The following is a 24835-nucleotide window of genomic DNA, read 5'->3' as shown; positions in this document are numbered from 1 at the left end:
AAGACAATCAATGACTACAGACTCAATGTCCTAGAGAAGATAAAGGGGGCAGCTGTGAATGGAGTGGTGGCCCTGGGAAGATGTAAGGATGTGTTCCCCTGTTTGGGTGGGAAGGCAGGCAGGTGCGTGCTGATGGGGAATGGATAAAACAGGTGGTAGACACAGCAGGTGGTTCTCATTGAGAGCAGGTCCTGCCTACTAAGCCCAAGGCTAGGATACCAGGTGAGAAGTTAGAAGGGGGAAGAAAAGGAGTAAAAAGTTGTCTTTTTCATGAAAGTAGTGAATGAACTGGAAGTAGGAAAATCTCCTGGGAGAAAAAAAAAAAATCAAGGGATAGAGGAGATTTACCTTTTTCTTACTGATTTATAAGAGCTCTTTATTTAGGATATTGCAAATGTAAATATTGCAAATATTCTTTTGCAGCTTATCAACAGTTTAACATTTGATTTATAGCATTAATTTTCTTCATGGTCAAATCCAGCAATCTTCCAGTATGATTTTACCTATTGCTTTAATAGTTAGGGTTTCATTCCTTAATCTGAGGACCAATTAATTATTCAACTATATATTTTTCTATTCCTCCTAAGGTCTGACTTTTTATTAACAGATTAATCAACCTAGAAATATTTCAGTGTATGTGTATTAGTTTGCTATGGCTGCCATAACAAAATGCCGTGAACTAGATGACTTCACAGAAACTCAGTGTCTCACAGTTTCACAGAACAGAAATCCACGATCAAGATGCAAGCAGGTCTGATCCTCCCGAGGTCTGGAGGGAGAATCCACTTCTGGCCTCTCCTGGAGGTTCTGGTGGCTGCTGGCATCTTTGTCATTCCTTGGCTTATAGAAGCATCACTGCAATCTCCACCTTTATCTTTATGTGGCATTCTCGTCCTGTGTCTATTTGTGTCCAAATTTCCCCTTAGAAAAGGACACCAGTCATATTGGGTAAGGAGCCCAGCCTACTACAGTACCACCTCATCTTGATGAATCACATCTGCAACATCATTTCCACATAAAGTTACACTCTGAGGAACCGGGGCTAGGACTTCAACTTATGTATTTTGAGGGGGACATAATGCAATCCATAACAGTGTGCAATAAGGCCCTAATTCAACTGCTCATGCAAATAGTTTATAGTTGTCGAAGCACATTAAATTAAACAATGCCACTTTCACAAGATTCTAACCTTGTATGCATCTGACTCTCTGAGTACATGCTTCAGTGCACAGAACTTTCACTCTCCATTCTTCAAGTCAAACCATGTGGTTTTCATGACAGTAGCTTTATAATATCAAAGCCACTCTTTTGAAGAAGGTAATCTGTCACCATTGAAAGACCAAATCCAGATGGTCTCTTCTGTGTTTCCATCCAACCCAACCTCTTGGCAGGGCTGACCCTGCTGACGACCCTCACTGGACGCCCAGCCCCACGGGTCCCACTCAGGCTGTTCTAACCTCTTTATCTCAGGCTTCCATGTACTGTCCCCACTTGGAAGGGCCCTGATCTATTCTGGAAATTGTAGGTAGAATTTTGGATTTTAAATTTTCAAAAACCTAGATGAACATAACATGTATTTCTAGTTCCAAAACAGGGTTCCGACTGATTCAGTGGCTGAGACAACATAAAACTAAATTAAAACAAAAACTCCATCTATAAAAGTAAGTGGAATACCATCTATAATAAAAGAATATGAGAGCACACACTGCTAGTGTTGCAGACACCCGTTAAGTACCTGAGACCTGGTGGGCTGGGCAGCAAGCTTCTAGGTTCCCATCAGGGCCACGGTTATGGCAGGGGCAAATCTGGTTCTCTTTAGTCTCTATGGCATAAAAATTATTCACCTATAGGAACAACTTCGGTTTCTATAGAAGCAACTTGTCCTTTATTAGGAGAACTCCAAATTACACCAAAGAGGGTGGATACAGAATAAGAGAACGCCTTCCAGGGACTTGGGCCACTGAACTGACTGCTAATAAAAGAACAATGCCTTTGAGGGAGATGGCCATACAGCGTAACCAGAGGCACAGAGGCAAACCACATGCACCAGATATGTGTCCAGAGACCAGGTCATTCTAGAGTGGGAGGAGAGGGATTCTGAGACTTCTGCTGCTTGCTAACAACCAAGCCCTCCAATCAAATACCTGAAAATCTTAATAGCATGAGAGTGGTCAAAGCTGACACCACGCAGACTTCGTTGAGACTGCAGATTTTTCTATCAAAATGTTTCTTTTTACCCATCCCCTTCATTTTCTTTGCCTCATCCTTTGGCTTACTGCACACCAGGTTTAGTTTGACTCAGAATTATCAGCACGGAGATAATTCACTCTTGATCCTCCAATGGCCCAGTCTTCTTTGGATTCCTGCCCTTAACAACACAATTCACTGTGGTCAGAATTCACATTCCCAAAGCTGTTCCAAGTCATGCTCTTGGTACCTACTAGAATCTTATTGGAATAAAATGAAGAATTTTTGTCCCCTCTCATGTAACTGGTTACAAAGGAAGTGAGCAACTGCTGAGTGCAATATACCAGGGCCCACTTCACACTCCCCCCTGCTGGCCTCCGTGCCCTTCTTCAGCTGGCCCCAGTATGATGAGGAGCAAGGCATCTTCTTGGGCACGGGCAGCAGGCAGGCACCGTCTTCCTAGGCAGCATCAGCTCTAGGCCGTGGGCCCCAGTGCATGCTCCGAGGGAGGACTGTGTGTTGGGGCAGCAGGAGGTAGCCACAGCAGGAAGAGTCTGTGCCGTGCTGCAGCACCGCCCGTGAAGCCGGGAACAGCCATAGCATACATAAGGCCTTGCACAAGAGGAGTACAACTAATCTCCCACAGCCTCCAGACGCTATTGCACTAAAAGCTGTTTGTCTCGGCCAGCCCCACCTGCTGCAACTGGGACAGCCAAAAGAGTGGGGGACTCGGGAAGAGATTTCAGGTCTGACATTTTCATCTCATAGGAAACAGCACACAAGTGCAGGTGTGTGTACACACGTGCAACTTAGGCTCTGCACAACTGCCCTGCATGTATTCCAAGCCACAACCCTCCTCAGGCAGGAAGAGCTCTCCCAGCCCTCTGAGTTCTCCCACACTCCTCCCCTTGGAAATTGCCAGAGACCACTTCAGCCGCTGGCCTCCCCGTGCTGGTGAAACGGTGCATCGGGAAGAGACTTAAGTTTTCCTTCCACACACTTCACTGTTCACAGGGTCCATGACTGGCCACCCCTGCCATCCCCCAGGTGGCTACATGAAGAAGCTGCCCAAGTAAATTTGGTAGATCAAAAAGGGACCTCTAAAGTACAGGCTGGAAGGGGCACACAATGATAACAAGATCTTCCTCTTGAACTGTAAGTGATTACAGACACTAATATAAATCCAGCTAGAAGTGTAACCATGCGGCTGTCACTGTGCTTGAGACCATGAGGTCTTTATTCCCTTGTGTTCCGTCTTCTTGGGAACCTTTCACAGTATTCTGAGGCTCAAGGACTGAAGGCTCAAGAATGCCCTGCCCTCGGATGACGTTTATACACAAGGAAGCCGAGCATGGAAGAGACAACCCCCTTTGCACAGTGTGTTCTGCCAACAGAATTATGAGTATTCCATGGCTTTTGGAAAGAAGGAAGGAAGCAGCAGCATGTCCCCAGCTTCTCCTGAAGTGTGGGGAATGCCTGGGGATGCCTAGGTACCGCGGGGTCCCAGGGAGGTGGCTCTGCGAGTGTTTCCCATGACCAGCAGCACCAGCTCCGAGCGTGCCTTGATCCTGAGTTGTGAAAAACCAGAGACAGATCAGTTGATGGCAATAAATGTTCTCCTGCCTTCAGGGGGCCTCTGCCAAGCCTCACAGAGTCCCAGGCAAGGGCACCTCTGCAGAGCTTGCCCTGGTCTGGCCTTAACAATAGGGAGAATTACTGTGGTATGACCTGGTCAGTTCTGTTGTCTGTGAGGTTTCTTCTCTAGAAAGAGCTCACTACAGCATCAGTGCATGTTAAGAGGCATATTTTTGATTCTAAGCAGGGGTTTTTCTTCGTTTAGCATTTTATTTTGAAATAATTTTATTTTGAAATAATTTGTTTAGCACTTTTACAAAAAATGTGCAAAAAGTAATACAAAAACTCTCTGTATATATTCTTCATCTTAATTCTCCAAATATTAGCATTTCACCCCATTAGCTTTATCAAATTCCCATTCTCTTTCCCTACCTATCTAGGAGAGTGGGTTGCAGACATCTAGCCCCTTTCCTGCTAGATGGCTGTGTGTATATTTCCTATAAACAAGAACACCCTCATAACTACAGTACAATGATCAAAATCAGGAAATTAACACTGATATACTACCATTAGCTAATTTACAGACCTCATCCAAATTTAGCCAAGTGTCTGACTCCTGTCCTTTATAGAAAAGGGAAAAAAAAAAAAAAAAAAGAAAACAATGCTGTTCTTGGTTCATGATTCAGTCCAGGACCCAAGCTGCGTTTGATTGCCTTGGCTCTTTAGTTCCTCAGATTTGGGTTTTCTTTTTGGCTTTTGTTTCTGTGGGGGTCTTCTATGACCTCAAAACCCGAGGTCATTCTCTAGAATGTCTCTTGGTTCTGGTCCAGCTGATGTCCCTTTGAGATTAGCTGTAGAGATGCTGTGTCCCCCTGGGTGCCACAGCTCAGGAGCCACACAATGCTGCCCTGACCCTTTTTTGGTGACATCAGTGTGGCTCACCTGGGAAGAGTGTCTGCCAGGTGTTTCCACACATGTAAGTTATTATTTTCCCCTGGCCCTTCATGCTGGCTCCTGTGTCTTTATGCCATGTCCCCTTCACTCTTTAAGCATCTCCCAGGCAGCCCTGGCTCCTTTTATTGGAGAATGGTATCTAGAAATGACCTGAGTGTTAGGTTGAACATATATTTAAAGACAGAGGAAACACAGAACTGCAAGTTGTCTTACAGACCGTGAAAACTACGAGAAATCAATAAATCACATCTTACCAGTTTTACTTAGATGCACTCAGTTGTCCAACTTCCCTCCACTGCCCTAGTCCAGACAACAGGTCAGCATCTCCTGCACTTGCATCCCAACCGGCCATCCCACACCTCCTCCAGCCCAGCCCATCCTTCACACTGCAGCAGGCAAAGCAAAGTACAAGGCTGCTTTCCCCTCTCTGACAGAGACCTCCTTTGCCCTGGAGACCAATCTCTTCCTGAGACACCTAAGGCCCGGCTTCCTAGGCGCTGCCTCCTCTATACTATCTCAGCCATCACCCAGGGTGCCTGTGCCTTCCTCAACTGTCCTCATTCCCTCTTTCTGGAACACTGTATGCCTTCCAAGACACTTAACGATTCCTCATCTTCGGCCCCACTGATAGCTCTCCCCACATGATGGAATGTCCTGGCAGCATGTTGGAAACCGTCTGTGATAATGTGCCTCTATGAGGTGATCAGCATTGGTTTCTCTCACTGGGTTATGGGCTCCCAGAGGGCAAGGCTGTGTCTGCCCTGCCAGCCTCAGACCCCAGCACCCAGGCAGTACCTGCATGTGGAAATCACCTAAAATCTATCAGTGAATGGGCACAAGAGAGGAACAGAGGACAGTAAGGGCGTTATTTCCTGACTGTGTCCTAGTAGGGTAAGTTGGATCCCTGAGGAGACAGGCGCAGGCTGAGCGCACAGTGTGAGATGTGCAAGCATGTGAGGGGTTTAGACAAGCAGACCCAAGGTCCTTGCTTGCTATTAGTCACTCTGATCCTCCGTCCCAGGGCGATCCTGTGGACCTGAGACCATGTCAGGGAGGCAGTGGCAGTGAGCTGTGCTGCACAGCTGAAAAAGACAGGATGTGGAACTACTGAAACAACACATGCTGGAGATCTCTAAGCTCATAAGGTCAGAGACCCGATGTGGTAACTATGCAGTAACCTATGCAAATGCCACTAGATTCTCTTCTTCCTCCATCCCTGTCACTGCAGGGCCACACAGGCCTAACTTGTCATACAATTACTATACACCCAGAAATAGCCACGGAAAAGCCAGAGGGCTTGCTAAGATGTCTGCGGTATTGTGAAGACACAAATCCTGGAGTCCCTGCAAACAGCTGCTGACCACCTGGGACACAGAGTTCCACCCCTGCTGGGGACGGCAGGCTTCCAAAGCCACCGTGTGCTACCATGCAGCGCCTCTGAGCCACTCTCTCATTAGGGAGAATGCAGAGGTGGAGAAAGGCTCCAGGAATGGGGTCAGGGCTCAGAAGTCCTGAAACTCACTCTATCCCAGATGTGGTAATCAACATAAGCAGGTCTTTGCAGATAGATATAGCAACACACATCCTGAGCTATAAAACATCCTCAATCTTTTAGTAGGAATCTGACTTCTAGGGTCTACCCTGGGGAAAGCATTCAAAATGTGGCAACAGCTGCATTGCAGGCACCCAGTGAAGCATCATTTATAGCACAGACACCGGACGACAATGCAAATTATCTGGCCACTGCAAAGTAGGTAAATATGGCACAAATCGGTACTCATCAATATAGGTATCTGCTATCATGAGTGTTTTTTAGGAAGACCACATTAAGAAACACAGAAAATACTTATGAGACGTTAAATAACTGAAAACATATCTAAAATTATATCCACCTTTATTAAAACCTGATAAAATGCCGAGGGTCAGGAACTGGACCAAACTCTGGGCAGACGGAAAGAGCTGACTTTGTTTTTAATACTGTTACAATAACGTTTTTGTGCCAGTTCAATGGTCAGAGTCAAAAGGGCAGTCACACTTATGCTCCAAGGTTAAATGAAGAAGAAAGCAATGTTGCTTCCCACTTCCTCGAGTGTCTGTGATGTTCCCGCTGCTCCTGGCATGGGAACACTGCTTCTCATTCCCTTCCAGGATTCTGCAGAGAGACCAGGGACTGTGTGAGCAGAAACACAACCCGTGAACAAAAAGAGAGGAATGTGCGCCGGTACATGGTGTTCCCATTTAAATCTTTTCGGGGATTTCCTCATATAAATAAATCTGAAGATGCCAGGGTTCTATAAATAGGGCTAGAAACTACTGCCCTGATTCAAGAGAATCTCTGTTGTAAGATGACAGCGAAGACACTATTTTAGGGCAAAGTAAGAGATAAACCATGTTAGTCATTAGCATTTGGTTCTCTCAGGGACCAAAAAATAAAAATCACCAGCAGAGGGTATGTACTCGTAAACCTTCCCACACAGGGACTATGTCTGCGCTCTCTTTCCTAGAAATGTCCAGACTTGGCACCAACAGCGGAGGGAGGATGTTTACCAAATTGTCTTGTGAATTTTTTGGATTTTCAGAACACTTTTACTTGGTTTCCTCCACTAATTCTTTTTTTTTTTCTTTTTTACATTTTTATTACTCAAACTACTTGTCCTTCAGCCAGTTAAGAGACTGAGGCGAGAGCCTAAGGAAAGAAAAACAGAAAAGACATGGAGGAAAAGAGATGGCCATTGTCCAGGCAGTGGCCTAGATGGCCCATCTCATCTTGGGTCTCAACCAAGACCCAGAGGCCTAACACTTTTCAACTGTGTAAACTCTAGAACACTTTATCCTAAACTGGGTGGACCTGCCACATGCGCCTATTGCAAGAGAAAACAAAAGTCCCTCCGTGGCTGGTCACAGGTATAAATAAAGCACCGATGTCCACGTTCAGTGAGTGTAACAAGCTTCTCCAGTGGGTGAACTATGGATTCCCACTGAAAATCAAACACAAACCAGCAGGCTGTTTGCTTGCAGTCATTTATGGCAGAAGCTGTCAGGTAGGTAAATTGGGGAAAGTGCATTGTCTAGTGGTTCCCCTTTCCCTGATACAATTTCGAGTCAAAGCAGCAGCAAGAATTAGCAAATCAGTTTGCCAAGGAAAATTATTTCCTGTTGCTAGCAAAATAGGTGCTCTCTGTGAAAGCACTGATGGCCACCGATAACCGATGACTGCACACTGCCCTTGCCTTTGAGTCCACAGGAGCCTCACGTAGAGGGCCACAGGTGGGCAAGGCACAGACTTAGATTTTTGGCAAAAGTATGGTGATTCTTCCTGTGAAAGATGTATATAATTTAAGTGCTCACATTTCCAATGCTCTTGACAGCTACAGATATCAAGAGGTATTCAATGCTACAATAAAAGATCTGTTTCAGGCCCCTCAAATTTAGAGGTTTACATTTTAAAAGATATTTGTAGTCCAGAGAAACACTGGTAGTTGGGATTTCACATGAGATTCCTGCACTGATTTCCTGTCTCATATTTAGCCAAATAAGTGGTCTGCTCCAGGTCACGACTGCCCCGCTGCAATTGCATCACTTGCTCTGATGCAAACACAGGAACATGCAGGTGCTGTCACGTCGGGCCTTCGGGATTATTCTCAGACTGCAGGGGCTGCGGTCCCTAGAGAGCTGTGAGAGACCTCAGCTTTAGCAAAGCTGCCAGAGAAGTCTGAAAAAGGACGACATTCACCATTTTAAAAATAATCACGGGCAATTTGGCACCCTTTCCCAAAGTGGGTTCTGTGTAAAGTTTACAGGTGCTGTCTCTGAAGCACTTCTGTGATCACAAATGTTTCAGATGCTCTAGCTTAGCTTGAGTGAAGAGGTAGGTTTTCTTTTTCTGTAAGATTTTTCAGATCCTCTAAAACCAAACGGGAAATGTAAAATTGCCAAGAAAACGATAGACGATGCCAAATTTCCCAAACTTACTGAACCTGCATGGTTTTTTACCCCTCAGGACAACTCAGGCAACTGGCATTCTAGAAAATGAGAGGTAAAAAATGTGGAGAGGTCTCAGTCACCTCAGCAACGCCAGAGGAAGACTGAAACCAAGAAAACCAGACCCTACTCAAACCACGGAGAGCTGAGGGAGCCTAGCCAAGCCCTTCTTTGAGAAAAACATGTCCTGGCCACCCTGCTGTTAAAGCCTTCGCTCAAACACAATGCTCACATCCACTGAGGCCCCCCGAACCTGCCAACGCTCAAGGCTGGACACAGGGCTGCCCCCAGGTCGCTCTGGGTCCTGCACCTATCTCCCATGCTGAGCTAAGCAGCTGTGCAATAGTGTGTGTGCCCACATCTCTTCTTCGGGTAGCCCGAGTCTTGGAAGGCAGACGGTACAGCACACTCATCTCTGTCTAGAGCCTGTTCAGGGCAGCACCTCACCTAGAGGAGCACATCACAGGACCATGAGGTTAGAACATCCATCCTTCGTTGGTGGCCACGCCGGAGGGCATAAATGATGGTGAGCAACGCAATGGGATCTGCTACATGTGTGGGTTTTGCTTGCACGGTTTCAGGGATTCACACGTCCTCTCATAAGTAATTGAATGACATGCTGAGTGTTCACTTAGGCGTACTGAAATGCATTTCTGTCACCTGGAGCACTGCTGTGGCACACTGAGAAGACAGCTAGAAGCTCGGGTCCTGAGTCTAAACCCACTTTTTGTGATTTATTTGTCAATGACCTTGGAAGATGACTTTATCTTCCCTGGGCCTCAGGTTCCTTAAGAGCACAGGTCTCGTGGTCACTCCTGACAAAGGCAGTGATCACATGGCAAAGGGGTGGGGTACAGTAGCGGTGCTGTGTTCATGCAGTAAAGGGGCATGGGTCACAGCTGCAGTGCCGTGTTCATGTGAGAAGTAGGGGGTGCAGCCATCGTGCCGTGTCCACAGGGGAAGTGGTGGGGGGCGCAACGGCGGTGCCACATTCAAATGGGGAGTGGGGGTGCAGCCATCATGCCGCATCCACAGAAGTGGGGGGCACAGCCGTGGTGCTGCATTCATGCAGGAAGGGAGGTAGGGCACAGACATCGAGCCACGTCCATGCAGGAAGTGGGGTGGGGTGGACGTCCTGCCACGTTCACAAGGCAAGAGGGGGAGCAGCCGTGGTGCAGATTTGACTGTCCTGAGCTCCAAGACACAGAGACATCGGCAGGGCCCCACCTCCTCAGACAGAGCAGGAAATGGAAGTTTCCAGAGATGCTGCCACGCATCAGCGCTGGAGCTAGGTTCTGCCCCAGCATCTTCCAAGTGCCATGGGCAGGAGCTCCCCCTCCACACCGCGGCCTCTTGGTGCAGAGGGGAAATGGTTACAGGCAGGAGGCTTCCGTTGGGAGACAGGAGCCATGCAGTAGCAGAAGGAAATGAGTTAAGAGATGCAGGTGTGAGGGGGGCCAAGGACAGAGAATTTTAACTTGAAAATGGCAGGATGAGTTGAAGTGCACCTCATGCTGACTCTTGCGTGGGTGAAGCCACAAGGGACCATCTTGTGATGGCAGCATCTTATCCATCCCGCCAGGGCCAAGGCCCCAGGGGCTGCAGACCCAACTCACTGCAGCCAGCACCCCGAGGGTCCCCAGCACTCAGGGTAAACTGCAGTTAGGCTCAGGCCCCAATGTCTTCTGATCTCCAAAGGCACCAGAAAAGGTGACACGGGCAGACTGTGGAGGCGCTAAGAGTAACAGGGCTTGCCAGCGGGTAGAAGGGGCTAAAGGATGGAGGAAGTCCATCTTCAGCAAGGCCCACCAGCAAACTGCTCGGGACAGGCCCAGCTGCAGACACACATTTGCAGGAGAGAGCATTCTCTCCGTGCAACACATTCTGTGAAACAACCTGCACTGGGAGGCCAGGACTAGTTTTTATCAGCAAAGATGGTCTAACATATTGCATGCAGTTAAAGCCTCAGGAGACCTAATTTTGATCACTAGTAAATAATTGTATGCATAAACCCTTATCCAAAGTGATTACTGTGGTTCCAGAAAATTAATTTTTAAAATTAAGCAGAGGGAGAAGAGCTGATTGAAGCTTAGACAAGATTTATGTCCTATTACTAACGGGGTTAAACTATGTGACTAATTGTGTTTGAATAACAAATGGAAAAATGTGCTCTAACAACTCATTATGTAGCTGCACGAGAATCTTTATTGGCTGAAAGAAAGTGTGGCCTGTCAAAGCCACCCCAAAGTGCCCACTGAGCTTGTCTTAAGTTCACAAATAAACAAGTTCCTAATAGCATTACTGTACTTTTTCTTCACCGGCGCTCCTCTCTAGGGTGCCCCTGGGGACCCCCCGCCCTCTTGTCTCAGCACCTCTGCACATTTACTGTAGGAGTCAGTTCTCTGCCTGCTCTTGGTTTCTGCTTCTTCAACATGTGAATCTGTTCTTGGCATCACGCACCACAATCAACTCACTGGGACCTGTGGAGTCAGTGCGCCCCACACGTTGCCTCAGTTGTCTTTGCCACCACTTCACATTTCTGCATACCTGGCTTACCCACCCATATATGGAACAGCTGCTTCTGGGTGACAAGCCCAACTCTGGTGTCACCAGCTGCAGCTGTAGAGAGAGGACAAGTGCCGTGACACAGGATGAGGCTGTGGTGGCTGCTGTCTCCGGCCCTAGACTTCCTGTTCTGCAAAAGCAACTCTCCTTACAATAAAGAACAGAAGGGTTTGGTTTTGTTTCTTGCAGCGAAAGGCATCCTGAAAAGCAGGTGAAGCACAGTGTCCCACGCTTGCCAGGAGAAGGACTCCCCACATCTTAGCAGCTGGTGTTACTACTGTCATTACCTGCAATGTTGTGGAGTTGGAGTCTGGCCCCATGCCCAGGTCCTTTGTCCTTCTCAGTCGAAGACCAAGCCCCTGGCAGTCCCAGGCTGGTGAACGGCAGGAGAGGCAGCTTCCTGACAGTGGAGGTGCTGTCCTTAAAAGCCCCTGGGCCTCCTTCTCAGAGAGGTCTTCCTCTCGGATGGTCGTTACCCAGGATGTGCGAGGCACGATAAGGAAACCGAGGCTCCCTGATAAGTGGAATAGAAGTCTCCCAATACCTCCAAGGAATGAAGGGCTGTTCAGAATTGGATGCTAAGCTCCTCCACTGCCTGCACAAATCCATCTCCTTTCAGCAGCAAATGCCAGTGTGTGCTGCATTTGGTGGGTGATGCTTCAGCCCCAGGCAGGAGGCTGGTCAGACTCAGAGTGTCTTCTCCAAACTCAGCAGGGTGCTGACCTCAGAGGTCTGCGAGGGGCAGGAAGAAGACTAAGGCTTTGGGCTCATCTAGATTGAGTACATTTCCTGCCTGTACCTGTAGCTGGCTGCGTGACTCCAGCCAAAGTATGTCACCTTGTGGAGCTTCGGGACCTTGGTTTCACCATATGAAAATAGTCCCTCCCTTGCAGCGTGCGGAAGTGCTGTGAAAATTAAATGTGTAGTAACCACAAACCAATAGATGCTAAAAAACAGGAAAATTAAGATTCTACCTGATAGAATCTCTTAGAACCAAAATGTGAGTCTTGGTCTAACATCACCTGATTCATCTGAAGCCTCTTCCTTGTCCATCTGGTATGCAGAGAAGCTATTCCTTATGCTTTCTGGTGATGCTCTTACAGACACCTGAGCTAGACTCTCAAGGGAATCTACTTCAACCGTTACCAATTTTGCAAATTCTCTTCCATAACACAGGTTCATTTGTTGATTCATTACATTTTCAGTTATCCCTTGTTAAAACATTTCTTTCAAAGGCCTACTCGCTGTCCCTGCTCCACAGGTGAGGATGACAGGGAAGAAGGCCCAGGGTGCGTCCTCAGGGCTGACGAGGAGATACAGCCAGCACAGCCTGGGAAGGGCAAGGCCACTCCTGCTGCAGAGTGAGATGCTGCTGGGACATTCCAGTGACAGGAAGTGGGACCCCAGGCAGCCCCCTCCTTGGGGATGCTAACAGCTGAAGGGACCTTCCCCCACAAGGAGTAAGTTACACCTCCCTGTACCTCTCTGGCCCTTGTTCCAGCCTCTGGACCCAGAGAGTAGGAGGCATCCCTCCCACGTGTGTGCTGTAGGAAATAGCCACAAGTGCCCCAAATGATCCTTAACCACTTTCCATTTTCTCCTCTGCCTCCTGCCATAGCCTCTCACCATCGAGTCCCTCCACTTGGGATGAGTGCCATGTGACCAGGGTCCTTCTCACAGGGACAACGGCATCCAAGACAGAACACAACAAAGCCACTAGCTTCTAGAAAACCTATTTCTGTCAGAGCAGAATGGTCAAGCCAGCCACTCAGGAAAGGTCACACTGGACTTCTGACTGGAGCCACGTGTCTAACTGACTGAGCCCTTCTCTCACAAGCAGCAGCGGCTGCAGCTGCCATCCTCTTAGTGATACTTTTGTAGCTGCATGTGCAGACATCATTTTGAAAGCCTATTTAATGTAATCCTTTTTAGATTCGGGCCATCATCCCAGCTTGCTGAGCCCTTAAGGGACGCCAGATCCACTGCCCATCAGGGAATGCCCCTGGCATGCCAGGTGCAGGGAGACAATGCAGACACCACAGGAGTCACCTCGCAGGACGCCACAGCCGAACCCAGCAGGCTAGGACCTGCCTGCCAGGGTGTCTGCTTCGGCCCACACAGTGCTTACAGAACACTGAAATGTGCAAAATGTGGAGAGTTCAGGTTTTCAGTGGCAATTCTGATTTCTCTCAAAGCATCCAATTTTCTGGTGACACTGGCCCCGTGCTTCTGCTGGCCACGCTCAGCTGGTGGGCGGTGGCTGTGGACACAGGGCCCCTCTTCCCTAGAGTGGGCACCGATGCTCAGTCTTGCCTTGAGGAGCTACTTCCGCCCTGACTTCCGATGTCGCTGAGCTGAGACCCTCCTCACACAGCAAACAGCCAGGATCAGAATGCAGGAACCGAGAAGGCCTTTGGGACAGCCCCCCTACAGGGTATCGCACCCACCAGCCTGAACAGTCAAATGTACCTACACACATGGCTCCCCTCAGCCTCTCAGAGCCTTCTGAACTTCACCCAGCACCTGCAGGAGGAAAATGGCACCCCACTCACCTTTCTCTCCTCTCCCATGACCTTAAAGAAGTACAGCAGAGGGAGACAGTCATCAGACCGTGGTGGGGGGCCAGCCCACCTGCTGGGATCCTCTGCAGTGTGTGTGTGGGGGCAGGCGGGACAGCTCTGGTATTTACCCAGGATTGTCTGGCTCTTGGCCCAAGCCCCAGGTCTCGGAGCACATCCTCCTGTGGTGCCCCTCCCTCCCGACACCCGAGGCCAGCTCCAGGCACACTGCATGGCGCTTCCTCAACTCAGAAGGCCCTGGCGGGTCTGACGCAAAGAAGGACCACTGCGGCCTGTGTCCGCCAGGGCACCAAGAGCAAAGGGAGCCTCACCACAGAGGCCCAGTGGCACCAACTAGACCAGGAGCCCAGCCTCTCCGGCCGGGGCATGGTGCTTGGCCTCAGGGCTCACAAGTCTTTGCTGTATCAATCACCCTTACCACAACAGCCTATCTTTTCAAATGAGTCACAAAGCAGTTAAAAATGCCCTGTTGATTTTTACCACAAATATCCAGTTTCCTGAACAATGACTAATTTAATTTCCCCACCTTTTAGAGGAAAGAAATTAAACACTCAGAAAGGAATTCTTATGTATTTGTATTTCTGGTAAGTCAATGACGAGATATTATTAAACTTAAATAAATCAAATCACTGAATAAAATTAAATGCCATTTAATAAATGATGGAATCATCTCCACAGAAGCTATACCTTCCAATGAAAGTCACTCACTGGTGACGAGGAGGACTGCCGTCACCTCTAACAGACACTATGTAAATCACGATTCCTCTATGCACTCTCCCGGAGCAAAGGGGGATATCTGCTCTAACATCAGTTTTTGCCTTCCGTGAGGGAATAGGTCTGCGTGCTCTCTCACTTTAATGGTGAAGCCATAGAGTACAACCTCAGGTAAACGCAAGACCAATAGACTCTGGCTTAAATATTAACAAACAAGCCAAAACATTGCTGTTTTAAAATGTATCATCAACAACAAAACAAAACAGAAAGCCCAAGAAGTCTAGACAGACAAGTCCAAAACATCTCACACTATTTATGAGCACCCAAACACCAGTGAGGGCCCATGAGCCAGTGGCAGAGGTGCGTGGAAGTGCCTGGGTTTACTGGCTCCAGATTTCCATGCTTCCATCAAGGGTCTGACGGGCCCAGGTGCAGAACCCATAGCACATTGGACAAACTGCTCTCAGGGCTCCCCCTGGCCAAATGCTGAGCAGCAGCAGGGCGGGTGCCACCCGCCCACGTGGGGGTAGCAACGAGCCTGGGCGGGACCAGGGAGGTGAGACAGACCCTGCACTGCTTCTGTAGAAGCACCTGGGCAGGACCCCAGACCCAGAAGAGGAAGCAGAGCCTGGGCAGGGTGAGGAATCCAGGGCAAGTGAAGGACAGCCAGGCAGGAAGGAATGAGTGGGCTGTCAGATGGTGACATCCCAGCACGTGGATCTCCATCAGAAGTAGCCCCCTTTGCGCCGGTGTTAAGTCTACCCCACAGCTGGAGGATCACAGGTTTGAAACTCAGCTGTTCCCGCCAACCCAGATGACTCAGGCAAGCTCCATGGGTACCCTTAGCAAACTCGGCACAGCACTCAGGAAGAACCTGGCCAATGCAGGGTCACAAAGCCAGGGTGCAGTCATCGTGGAAGAACTTGGTCAGCCTGCCTGGGGCTGCTGCATGCTCTGGGATCCCCAGGGAGAGGATGCAAGGCAGCTGGGGAAGACCTCCCTGTCCTAGATAGAATAATGGCTGCTTTCTTTTGGCACAGCCTGTCACGTCTTAGACTACCAACTACTCCATCCTGCTTCCTCTCAGATAGCTCTTCACTCTGTCACCATCATGCTAAGCTCACGAGAGCAGGGCCCACTTTGTGGCCACCCTGTTAGTCTCAGGCTCTGGCAAAAAACCCGGCCCATTGTAGGGGCTCAAGGTGAGTGAAGGCAGAGAGCTCAGAGGGAGGTGGCACTGGAGGAATCTCGTGCTGCTGAATAAGAGGCTGAGGGCTCTTCTCTATCCATGACTGCTCCCATGCAGAATTTTCCCTCCCCTCCTTCCTTTCATCAAGTCCCGTTGGCCCGCAGCCTTTACAGGGCACTGAGCTTGTATCTTACATGTCTAGAAAGGAGACACACCAGAGCTGCAGGTGGAACTCGGACACGTGAGGGCCCACAAATGCTGCAGTGAGACCATTGCCACTCTCCCGCCCTGTCCCAGCACGCGGGCGGGGGGCTCAGCATGCTGTGAGGAGCACCAGGTCCACGTCATGGCAGGTGCTTGCTCTCAGACCTGGGGTCTCTGGACACCAGCATCTGATCTCTTATCGCATTACAGAGCTACCAAGGAGTCACTTAAAAACGATAGAGGCAGGGCCGGGCGCAGTGGCTTACATATGTAATCCCAGCACTTTGGGAGGCTGAGGTGGGCGGATCACAAGGACAGGAAATCGAGACCATCCTGGCTAACACGCTGAAACCCCGTCTCTACTAAAAATACAAAAAATTAGCCAGGCGTGGTGGCGGGCGTCTGTAGTCCCAGCTACTCGGGAGGCTGAGGCAGGAGAATGGCGTGAACCCGGGAGGTGGAGCTTGCAGTGAGCCGAGATCACGCCACTGCACTCCAGTCTGGGCGACAGAGCGAGACTCTATCTCAAAAAAAAAAAAAAAAAAAGGAGAGAGGCAGAAGAAAGGTACTAATGCCTGTGTGGGAATTTCAGAAGGCTTTGGCTACACAGCTTGGGCAAGCATGATTTTTCCTTTCTCATGGAAGTTTAAATATCTCTACTTTTTCCTCCCCTGTTCCCTCCTTCATGAATCTGCTATTTAATACTGAACATAACGACATGAATGAGGAAGTTTCCAATCACCTCACTATCCCATTACCTTCCATAGATTTCGTTATGCTTTCTTCTTTTCCTATGTTAACTGAGTTCTTCCCCGTGAGTAAAGCCACTTTATGTATCAGGTCCACTTTGTCAATTTTTCTACTACTTTAGAATCCTTGACTAGACCTTGGTCTCAGCATTACTTTCTCTGACTTGAATGAAGGGAAGAAGAACATCAGATTTCTCTTTTCCTCAAGCAAGGAGCAAGGAATGGAGCCAAAGCTCTTTGTCCAGCACCGTCCCCCATGGTGATCCTAGATCCAAAGCCCTGGGAAGTGGCTGGAGGTTGTCCAGCACTTGCTACCCACTGCACTGGGAAAACACACTTTTCATGAGATCAGAAGTCAACACCAAGTACAGATAAAGAAATGTCCCTTCAAGCAAGTCGGGGAAAAAAAAAAAAAAAAAAAAAAAAAGAACAAGGACTTTCTACAAGTAGTTCTAGTTCTGAGTGAGAAACATCCTTCCTGCTCATTTCTGTGGGCTTGAGGACACGAGTGACACAGACACCAATGCCACGTTCTCATGGGGAACTAGCTCTGATCCCAAGAAAAACACCAGCAGGCAAAATTCCCCAGTTTCCTTGTTCTGCTTACAAATTTGGACAATCCCTGGGGGTGGAGGCCAATTTTCTTGCCAAAGGCTGAGAGAGCCAGATAATATTTTCATGGTCTTATTTTAGAATGGGTAGCTCTGTAAACAACCTCAGTGACAAAACCCACAGACAGCTTGTCTGGATCCTTATTTGAAGCAGAAGGTCACTGGCGAGGTAGACATCCCAGATGCACTTTAGACATGTGACAAAGTGCACAAGCCCAGCCAGTGCTGGCTCCCAGATGAGGGACACTTACCTCACCTTCTAAGTTTTGATAGTGCCATAATGCAGCCTGCTCCGGGGGCCTGAGGTCAGAACGGGACCCGCACTTGGGAGCCAGCGGGTATTGGAAGAAAGGTCTCTCTCTCAGGAGGGCAGATCTTGCATGGCACAGGCCAGGCAGATTTGCAGAGAAAGGGATAACTGACCTGTCTTGCTTGAGAACAGCAAAGGTAGGGAAGTGAGAGCAAGTAGGGAGAAGAGATGATTCAAGTAGAAGGGCAAAATAATTTCTAAACAATATGCATTTAGCAGAAGGAAAGTCAAAGCCCGGGGAAGCCAATCAACCTAGTGGCTGCAATCACAGGCTCCGATCCTGAGGCTGGGTCACACTCAGCCGCACCATCAGGTCTCAGCCACACTCAGCTCAGCTGCTTACAGGGGCCTCCCTTCCCTCAACTGTGGAACAGAGGGAACATGCATACTTAATTCATACGGGATGGCATGAGGAGTAAATGAACATATAAATAAACAAAAAATCAACATATCCACCACTTACAACAACGCCTGGCACGCAGAAATCCCTCACTCCATAAACATCAGATGGTGCAGTTCTAATGATCACCTCCACCCCTAGGGGTCTTCCTCCAGAGGCTGCAGCCCATCCTGGCTCACAGCCCTGTCAACCGGTGGGGAGGAACTTTCAACCCCTTTCTCTGCCAGTTTCTCTGCTAAGCTGACTTGTTGGCTGTTTGACCTTGGACACATTACTGAAATTCTCTGTGCCTCAGTTTCCTCACATGGGGACAATGGTTGTGTCCTATCTACTTCATGGATCTACTTTAAGTAGAAACTACAAGTTCAAAAAGGAGGTTATTGCCCTGTGTGTCCAATGGAAACTCTTCTGCTTTCAGCAGATCATATTCAAAGTCAGGACTACAAGACAGAAACTCTTCAACTCCCGTGTACTGACATCCAGGTGGCCCGGGTGAGCCCAGCATTTTCACACCTACTATTGAGCCAGTGGTGAAACTTTTTCAAAGAACGAAGATTCATCTTTAAACATCATTGTTATTATTTGCCATTTTTTGTGAGACTTTTTCTAAAATATATAGATACATGGAGTTTCGATCAATAATGAAAAGAGGTTTAATTGGTTCATGGTTCTGCAGCCTATACAAGAATCATGGTGCAGGCATGTGCTCGGCATCTGGTGAGGACTTAGGAGCTTACAATCATGCCAAAAGGCAAAGCAGGAACTGGCGTCTCGCATAGCAGGAGTGGGAGCAAGGGGAGGAGATGACATGCACTTTTAAACAACCAGATCTCGCGAGAACTCACTATTGTGAGGACGGCACCAAGCCATGAGGAATCTACCCCCAAGATCCAATCACCTCCCACCAGGCCCTGCCTCCAAAACTGGGGATTACAATTCCACATGAGATTTGGAGGGGACAACATCCAAACTGTATCAGCCTCACAGGACAACAAGTACTGTGACAACAAGAAAAGAGCTGAGAGAGAAGATCCCAGGACTTCCCGCCCTTCTTCCCAAAGTAATAATCTGGCACATCTATGCAGATCCCAATAATCTGACATATCCCTCAGCCTGGGCTCCAGCCAGGGGCACACTCACCTGCTTTGCGGCGGCCTGGCTCGGAGGTAAAGAACCCGGCGTGAGCACAGGGGGGCTCCCAGGGCCACAGAGTTCAGGAAAAGGATTGGGGATGGCCGGCAGAGACGAGGTTCTAAATTGCTGGTCTTCCTCCTGAAGGCGCCTGGAAGGCAGGGATAAGTGCCTGTTAAAAGCTGCCATTCCCCACGTGACCCAGCCTTACCACTGTGGTGATACACCCAGAAAGCAGGACACAGGGCTTCTAGGAGTCACTGGCATGCCCACATTCACAGTGGCATCCTTCACAAAAGCCAAAAAGATAGAGGCATCCCAAGGGTCTGCAGATGGATGAATGGATGAACAAAATGTGGCATATCCATACCATGGAACACTACTCAGCCATGAAAAAGGAAGCACATTCTGACACAGGCTACAACACGGATGAACCCTGAAGACATTATGTAGAGTCAAACACGCCAGTCACAAAACCAGAGACACTGTGTGATTTCACACAGTGAGGTAAGTGGCGTATTCAAACCCATAGAAAATAGAAGGGTGGCTGCCAGGGACTAAGGGGAGGGCAACGGGGAGTTGCTGTTTATTGGGGACAGAGTTTCAGTTTCATAAGATGAGAAAGTTCTGGAGATTGTACAACCATTGTGAGTGTGCATTAATACTACTGAACTGTACCCTGAAAAAACAGTTAATATGGTAAATTTTATGTTACATGTATTTTACTAAAACGAAAACTTTAAAAAGTTACAAGTTGTCATTCTTAGACCCAAAGGGTATCGGGTATCAATTCTCTTCTTCATTAGGCATCCCAGGGGGGAGGGGGTGCCAAGGTTCTGTTGTCCTGGGTGCGTGCTCATCTCAGGCAGCATTCAGTGCCTGACATGGCATCAGCTCCAAATACCTCATCCGTTTGATCAGTGAATACCTGATGTGTGAAAGTTTTCTGAACAGGAGTATTTTCATGAGAACAAGTGTTTTTCAATGTCCTTGAAATGAGCATTAATCTAATCAAATGAAAATATGAGAAAAGGCTTTGTGTGTTCTCATCTGAATTATGCAATGGATGCTTATTTATATAAAAAGGTTGTTGATACTGAAATAATTGGAAATTACAGCTTCATGTATCTGTCCTCCCAAAGCCTGTGTCCACATTAGAAACACACCTTAGAAACACACGCTGAATCCAAACACCACCTCTACTTTCCTGGCACTTCTCCAGGGGCATCTGTTCCCTCCTCCCAAAAATGCACAACCCACTTGTCACACAACTATGCAACACACACACAGTATGATGAATCAGAAGCAACTGTGAACAGGAGAGAAATCAAGTTCAAAGTCAAAGTGAATGTCAAGTGCCTGGCGCCTCCCCTCTGTAGAGTAACTTCTGGCCCACACCTCCAGGGCACTCCTGGGCACACAGCCTCCTCCACCCTTCCTGAGGCCACGCGGCCTTGTTCGCAGCCTCCTACCTTCAAGAAGAGGGGAGCAAACCTCACATTATCTTCACTCAGCATTTCCAATCCCTCCCCATGTTTAAACATACTTCAGAAACCCCCATCATAGGCTGTGTCTTCAAGTAATTTTTTTTGACAATTTTTACAATTTCACAAAATCAACAATCCGTTAGCTTTCCCGGGAGATTTGCCACTACAGAAACACATTTTGTGACTGTCTTACTTTTTCTCTTTTACCAACTTTCCCTATTTTTAAAGGAAGATCCAGCTAACTATCCCACATAGACCAGCAAATGATGCATGGATTTAAAATTACGAGAACTCACATGGCATGAAGGGAATCAGTGCTGTGAAATACAGGACAGCCGTTCCTATAATGGTTTGACTACATGCCAGAAAGTTTATTTTTACTGCGAACAAATCCCACTCTTCCCATAACAGCTTCAGCCTTGGCAAGGCATCCAACTGAAAGGTCTGGCCATTTTCATACAGGAGGAGATGGATAAAATGGGTGGCCAGTGCCACTTTCCCATCCACGGCTTCTAGCCAGTGACTTCACCCCGAAAAGATAATCTGATGTTTTAGTGTCCACAAAAGCTTCTCTCTTTATTGGGTTGTTCTGAGCATTTTAAAAAGTCCTGTATTGACTTTAAAGCGGCTCAGAGACATTGCCTAAGGCAAGACTAAGGGACATCACACAAAGACAAAAAATCCCCACGAAGAGGCTCACAATAGAAGGGACAGTGACTATGGAGAGGGGTGCTGAGATTTAGGGACGTCAGGGATGGTGGCGGGAACTGCACAGCTGGCGGGCGAGGTGCGGGTCCCTCTTCTCTGTGCCTTGGCCCACTTGCGTTTGTCTACAACACATGCATGGCCCTTGCACTCTCAAAAGCCTGGGTTCCTTCTCTGTACAGAATCGGCTCAGCTTTCAGCTTTCCTATGTGTGAGGCCTTCTTGCCCTTCCCAAGCGTCTCCTTTGCCATTCCCTGCCTGCCCCTCAGCTCCCTTCGGGTTGCATGGCAGCCCCTGGGAAGTTCCTCTGCAGCGTGGACCATGCTCCGTGGCCCCCCGGTACCCAGCAGCCTGCTCCATGGCCACTTCCCACCTGATGTGGTGGGCCCAGTTAGCGCGCCGCTGTGCCTCGGTTTCCTCACCTGGGAAGCGAGGGTAACCCACACCGCCTCCCTCCGAGGGTACTGATAACAAGGAGGAGCTCATCAGCATCCGCACACAGTAAGCACTCAGCAAATGGCCTCACTTCACAAAATAATCTTTGGTGATTCTAGATTGATCTCCACATTTTTTTTTAATCCACCTGAAAGTAAGAAACAAAACTACTTATCTGAGAGGATACCAGTGAGAAGACACTGGGCCCAAGGAACAGCGCCTGTGACCCTGTAGGGAGAGGGCTTTGCTGTCCCACAGAGCAAGCCTGCCCCTCCATCCCGGGGACTTAGCGCAGGTAGCCCCGGGGCACATATGGGAGAGTTCAGCCAGAACTCGAGGTTCAAGGGTCCTGGGCAACTACTCCAGCAGGGAGGCAGGCCTTCTGGCTTTCCAGCCCACCCTCGGGCACCTTCGCCATGCGACTGCAACTCCATATTCCCAGGCACTCCCCAAGGCTACTGTGATGCTCCCAAGAGATGCTCCCAAGAGAAAAACAGCTCTCCCACCAGACTTAACTCCTCAGGAGCTAAGCACAAGGGGTCACACTTCAAAGAGCAAAGTCGAACAAACCCTGGGACAGGCATCATTCAGCATCAATGAATATGACAAAAAGTGAGAAGTCAGAGGGGAAGCCGGGGTGGGAAGCTGGGGAGGCAGCTGACCACGGGCGCCAGGGCCGCTGCACCCTCTCCCCTCCATATGAAACAGCTGCCACCTGGGGCAAGGTGATTATCTGGGCTGCAGAAGACCCAAGATGTCAGACCACAAAGAAAACTCTCAGAAGTTTCCAGAAGCAAGGAAGATCCCAGGAAATGAATGGAGCTCCCCGGAAGATGGGGTGCTGAGACAGAAGGCACCAGAACCCCATCCTGACAGAGGCCAGTGAGGGCAAAAGGCAGTCCCAGCAGAGATGGCTGTACATCCTCTGCGAAGGCCCAGAGAGGCAGGCAGGGTCCCACGGAGCCCCACGCCATCCCGACTGCGGCAGGGCAGACAGGCGGATCCTTGAGGGCTGCCCCTGGCTCTCAGCTTGATTCTACAAAGATCTTCATTCAGAATGTCTAAGGTGCTCTCAGCACTTTCCCCTTCAACATGACCGTTCTCTAGACACCCTCCTCCCAGGCACTCGAGACAAAATCCAAGTCACCCTCCACACACTCTCTGTCTCCTCACAGCCCTGGCAAAATTCAAGTGCTGGCAAAACGCAGCTGCTCCTCCTCAGCAACGTGCTCAAATCCCCCCTCCTTTTTCATCCTCAGGCAGCGCACAATCATCTCCCATCTGGGGGCTCCTGAGACCGCTTCCAAACCGGCCATGCTCTGCCAACCCTGCTGCCCTCTACCACTGCCTCCACGACCCCTGGCAACCAGAATGCTGATGTCAAAACCCAAACCCAGCCCCTTCACACGCCTGTCCAGAACTCTTTCCCACGTGGCTCCTGAAAAGGGCACACAAAGTGCTTCAGCACCGGCCCCCATCTGCATCATCTCTTCTGCTCACAAAACCTCTGCCTCCATCTGTCTGAGCTCCTACCACCCTTTGACATCCGTTCAGAGATCCTACCTCCCGGGAACCTCCCTCAACGTCCCCAGCACGTTCCTCCCTCCAGCCTCCCTGTTTCCACAGAGATGTGCCTACCCCTGAATTAGCAGAGGAATGTGGCAAAATGCAACTATCAGGGAGATCTGGGGTTGCACGACAAGCTCCAGGGGGTGCTGCAGCTGCTAGCCTCCCGTCCCTACTCTGGGTAGTGAGGACTTGGGGCATGCAATCAGCTCCATGGCTGTTCTTCCAATCTTTCCAGAGATTTTTCCTCTGGTGGTTTTCCTGCGTATCCCTCTACCTAGCATAGTGCCTTGTACATAGCAGGCACTCAATAAAAGGTACTGGAATTGAACCGGCTACAAAGTTCAACCCAAGGGCGTCACACTGCACACACTCAGTGTATCCATTATCCCATCAAAGGAATGTATCTGCCTCTTGATTTTGCAAGACCAACACTATTCCCCCCAACACCATTTAACTCACAGAGAGCAGTGTCCCTGCCGACAGCTCTCACCCTTGGAGAAGGCTCTGCCCACGAGGCCTGGACCTACCTGACAGCGAGGATGTGCACAGGCTGGGAGCGCTGCACCCTCTGCCTCGGGGACACCTGCGGCTGGACGGACCGAGGAGGGCCTGAAGCCCGAGGCTGGCTGCGGGCATGCTGGCCATTCTGCAGGAGGGGCACCGTGTCTGACTGCATGCTGCAGGCCGAGTACAGGCTCTCCAGGGATGCGTTCATATCGTTCACCAGGGCTTCCAGGTCCACATCATCCTCTGCACAGAAAAAGGCAAGAGCAAAAAAGAAACTTTAACAATGGAGAGCAATCAAACCCAAATGTACATCTTGGTGATCAGGTTCCAAACCTCAATCCTATTTTTCAAATGTTATGTAAGGGGTAGAGGGGAAACACCGAGACAAGTATGACTGTATGGAAGCATGCGTATTACATGTATTCATCATGATTGACATTCCAGAGACAATTCAGTCATTAGAGCTGGGCTGCATTTCTACCTGTCTCCAAGGAGAAGCCATTCAGAGCATCTGCTCAGCTCCCTTCAGCACCTGCTTCTCTCCTCCCCACCCCCTCTGGTAGGCCGCACACAGCCACAGCTGCATAGCACGACCCCACTGGCCTAGACTCAGCTGACTGAATCACAGGTGTCTCCCAGGATCAGGACTCTCCCCTCCCTGGGATTCCAGAAGTGAAACAAGAGACAGAAACAGAGCAGCACCCAACACTGACACTGGTTCCAGCTCAGAAAGGTTAAGTAGGGGCTGACACTGTGGCAGGGGTTTGTGTGTGGCTGCTGCTACGACACATGCCTGAGGGCTTCGGGTGCCCACCCATCCTCTCGATTGGCCAGAGTGCAGAAAGAAGCCCATCTTCACAGAGGAAGCCATGGGGCAGATGCAGAGAGAGAAGCCACAATGGCACAGAGAGTAAGTGAGAGAGCAAGTGGCAGAAAATGCACTTTAAAAAGGGAGGAATGAGCACGCAGAGACTGTGATGGTT

The 24835-nt window shown here is 49.1% G+C and overlaps 1 protein-coding gene across 15 annotated transcripts in view; it reads right to left on the bottom strand.

Annotated features, from left to right (window-relative positions):
* Positions 1 to 24835, bottom strand: part of GRB10 (growth factor receptor bound protein 10) — a 204259-nt gene that overhangs the window by 61145 nt on the left and 118279 nt on the right. For all 15 annotated transcript variants that reach the window (XM_055293144.2, XM_055293137.1, XM_055293145.2 and 12 more), the window contains 2 exons: positions 23873 to 24095; positions 19159 to 19300 (listed from right to left, as the gene is read on the bottom strand). In XM_055293144.2, the coding sequence (XP_055149119.1) occupies positions 19159 to 19300; positions 23873 to 24095 (365 nt within the window). The remainder of the gene's footprint in view (positions 1 to 19158; positions 19301 to 23872; positions 24096 to 24835) is intronic.

Source organism: Symphalangus syndactylus, chromosome 9, assembly GCF_028878055.3.
Source record: "Symphalangus syndactylus isolate Jambi chromosome 9, NHGRI_mSymSyn1-v2.1_pri, whole genome shotgun sequence".
Classification (NCBI taxonomy): domain Eukaryota; kingdom Metazoa; phylum Chordata; class Mammalia; order Primates; family Hylobatidae; genus Symphalangus; species Symphalangus syndactylus.
Note: the sequence above shows the minus strand (reverse complement) of the source record. Positions and strands in the feature narration are given on the sequence as shown.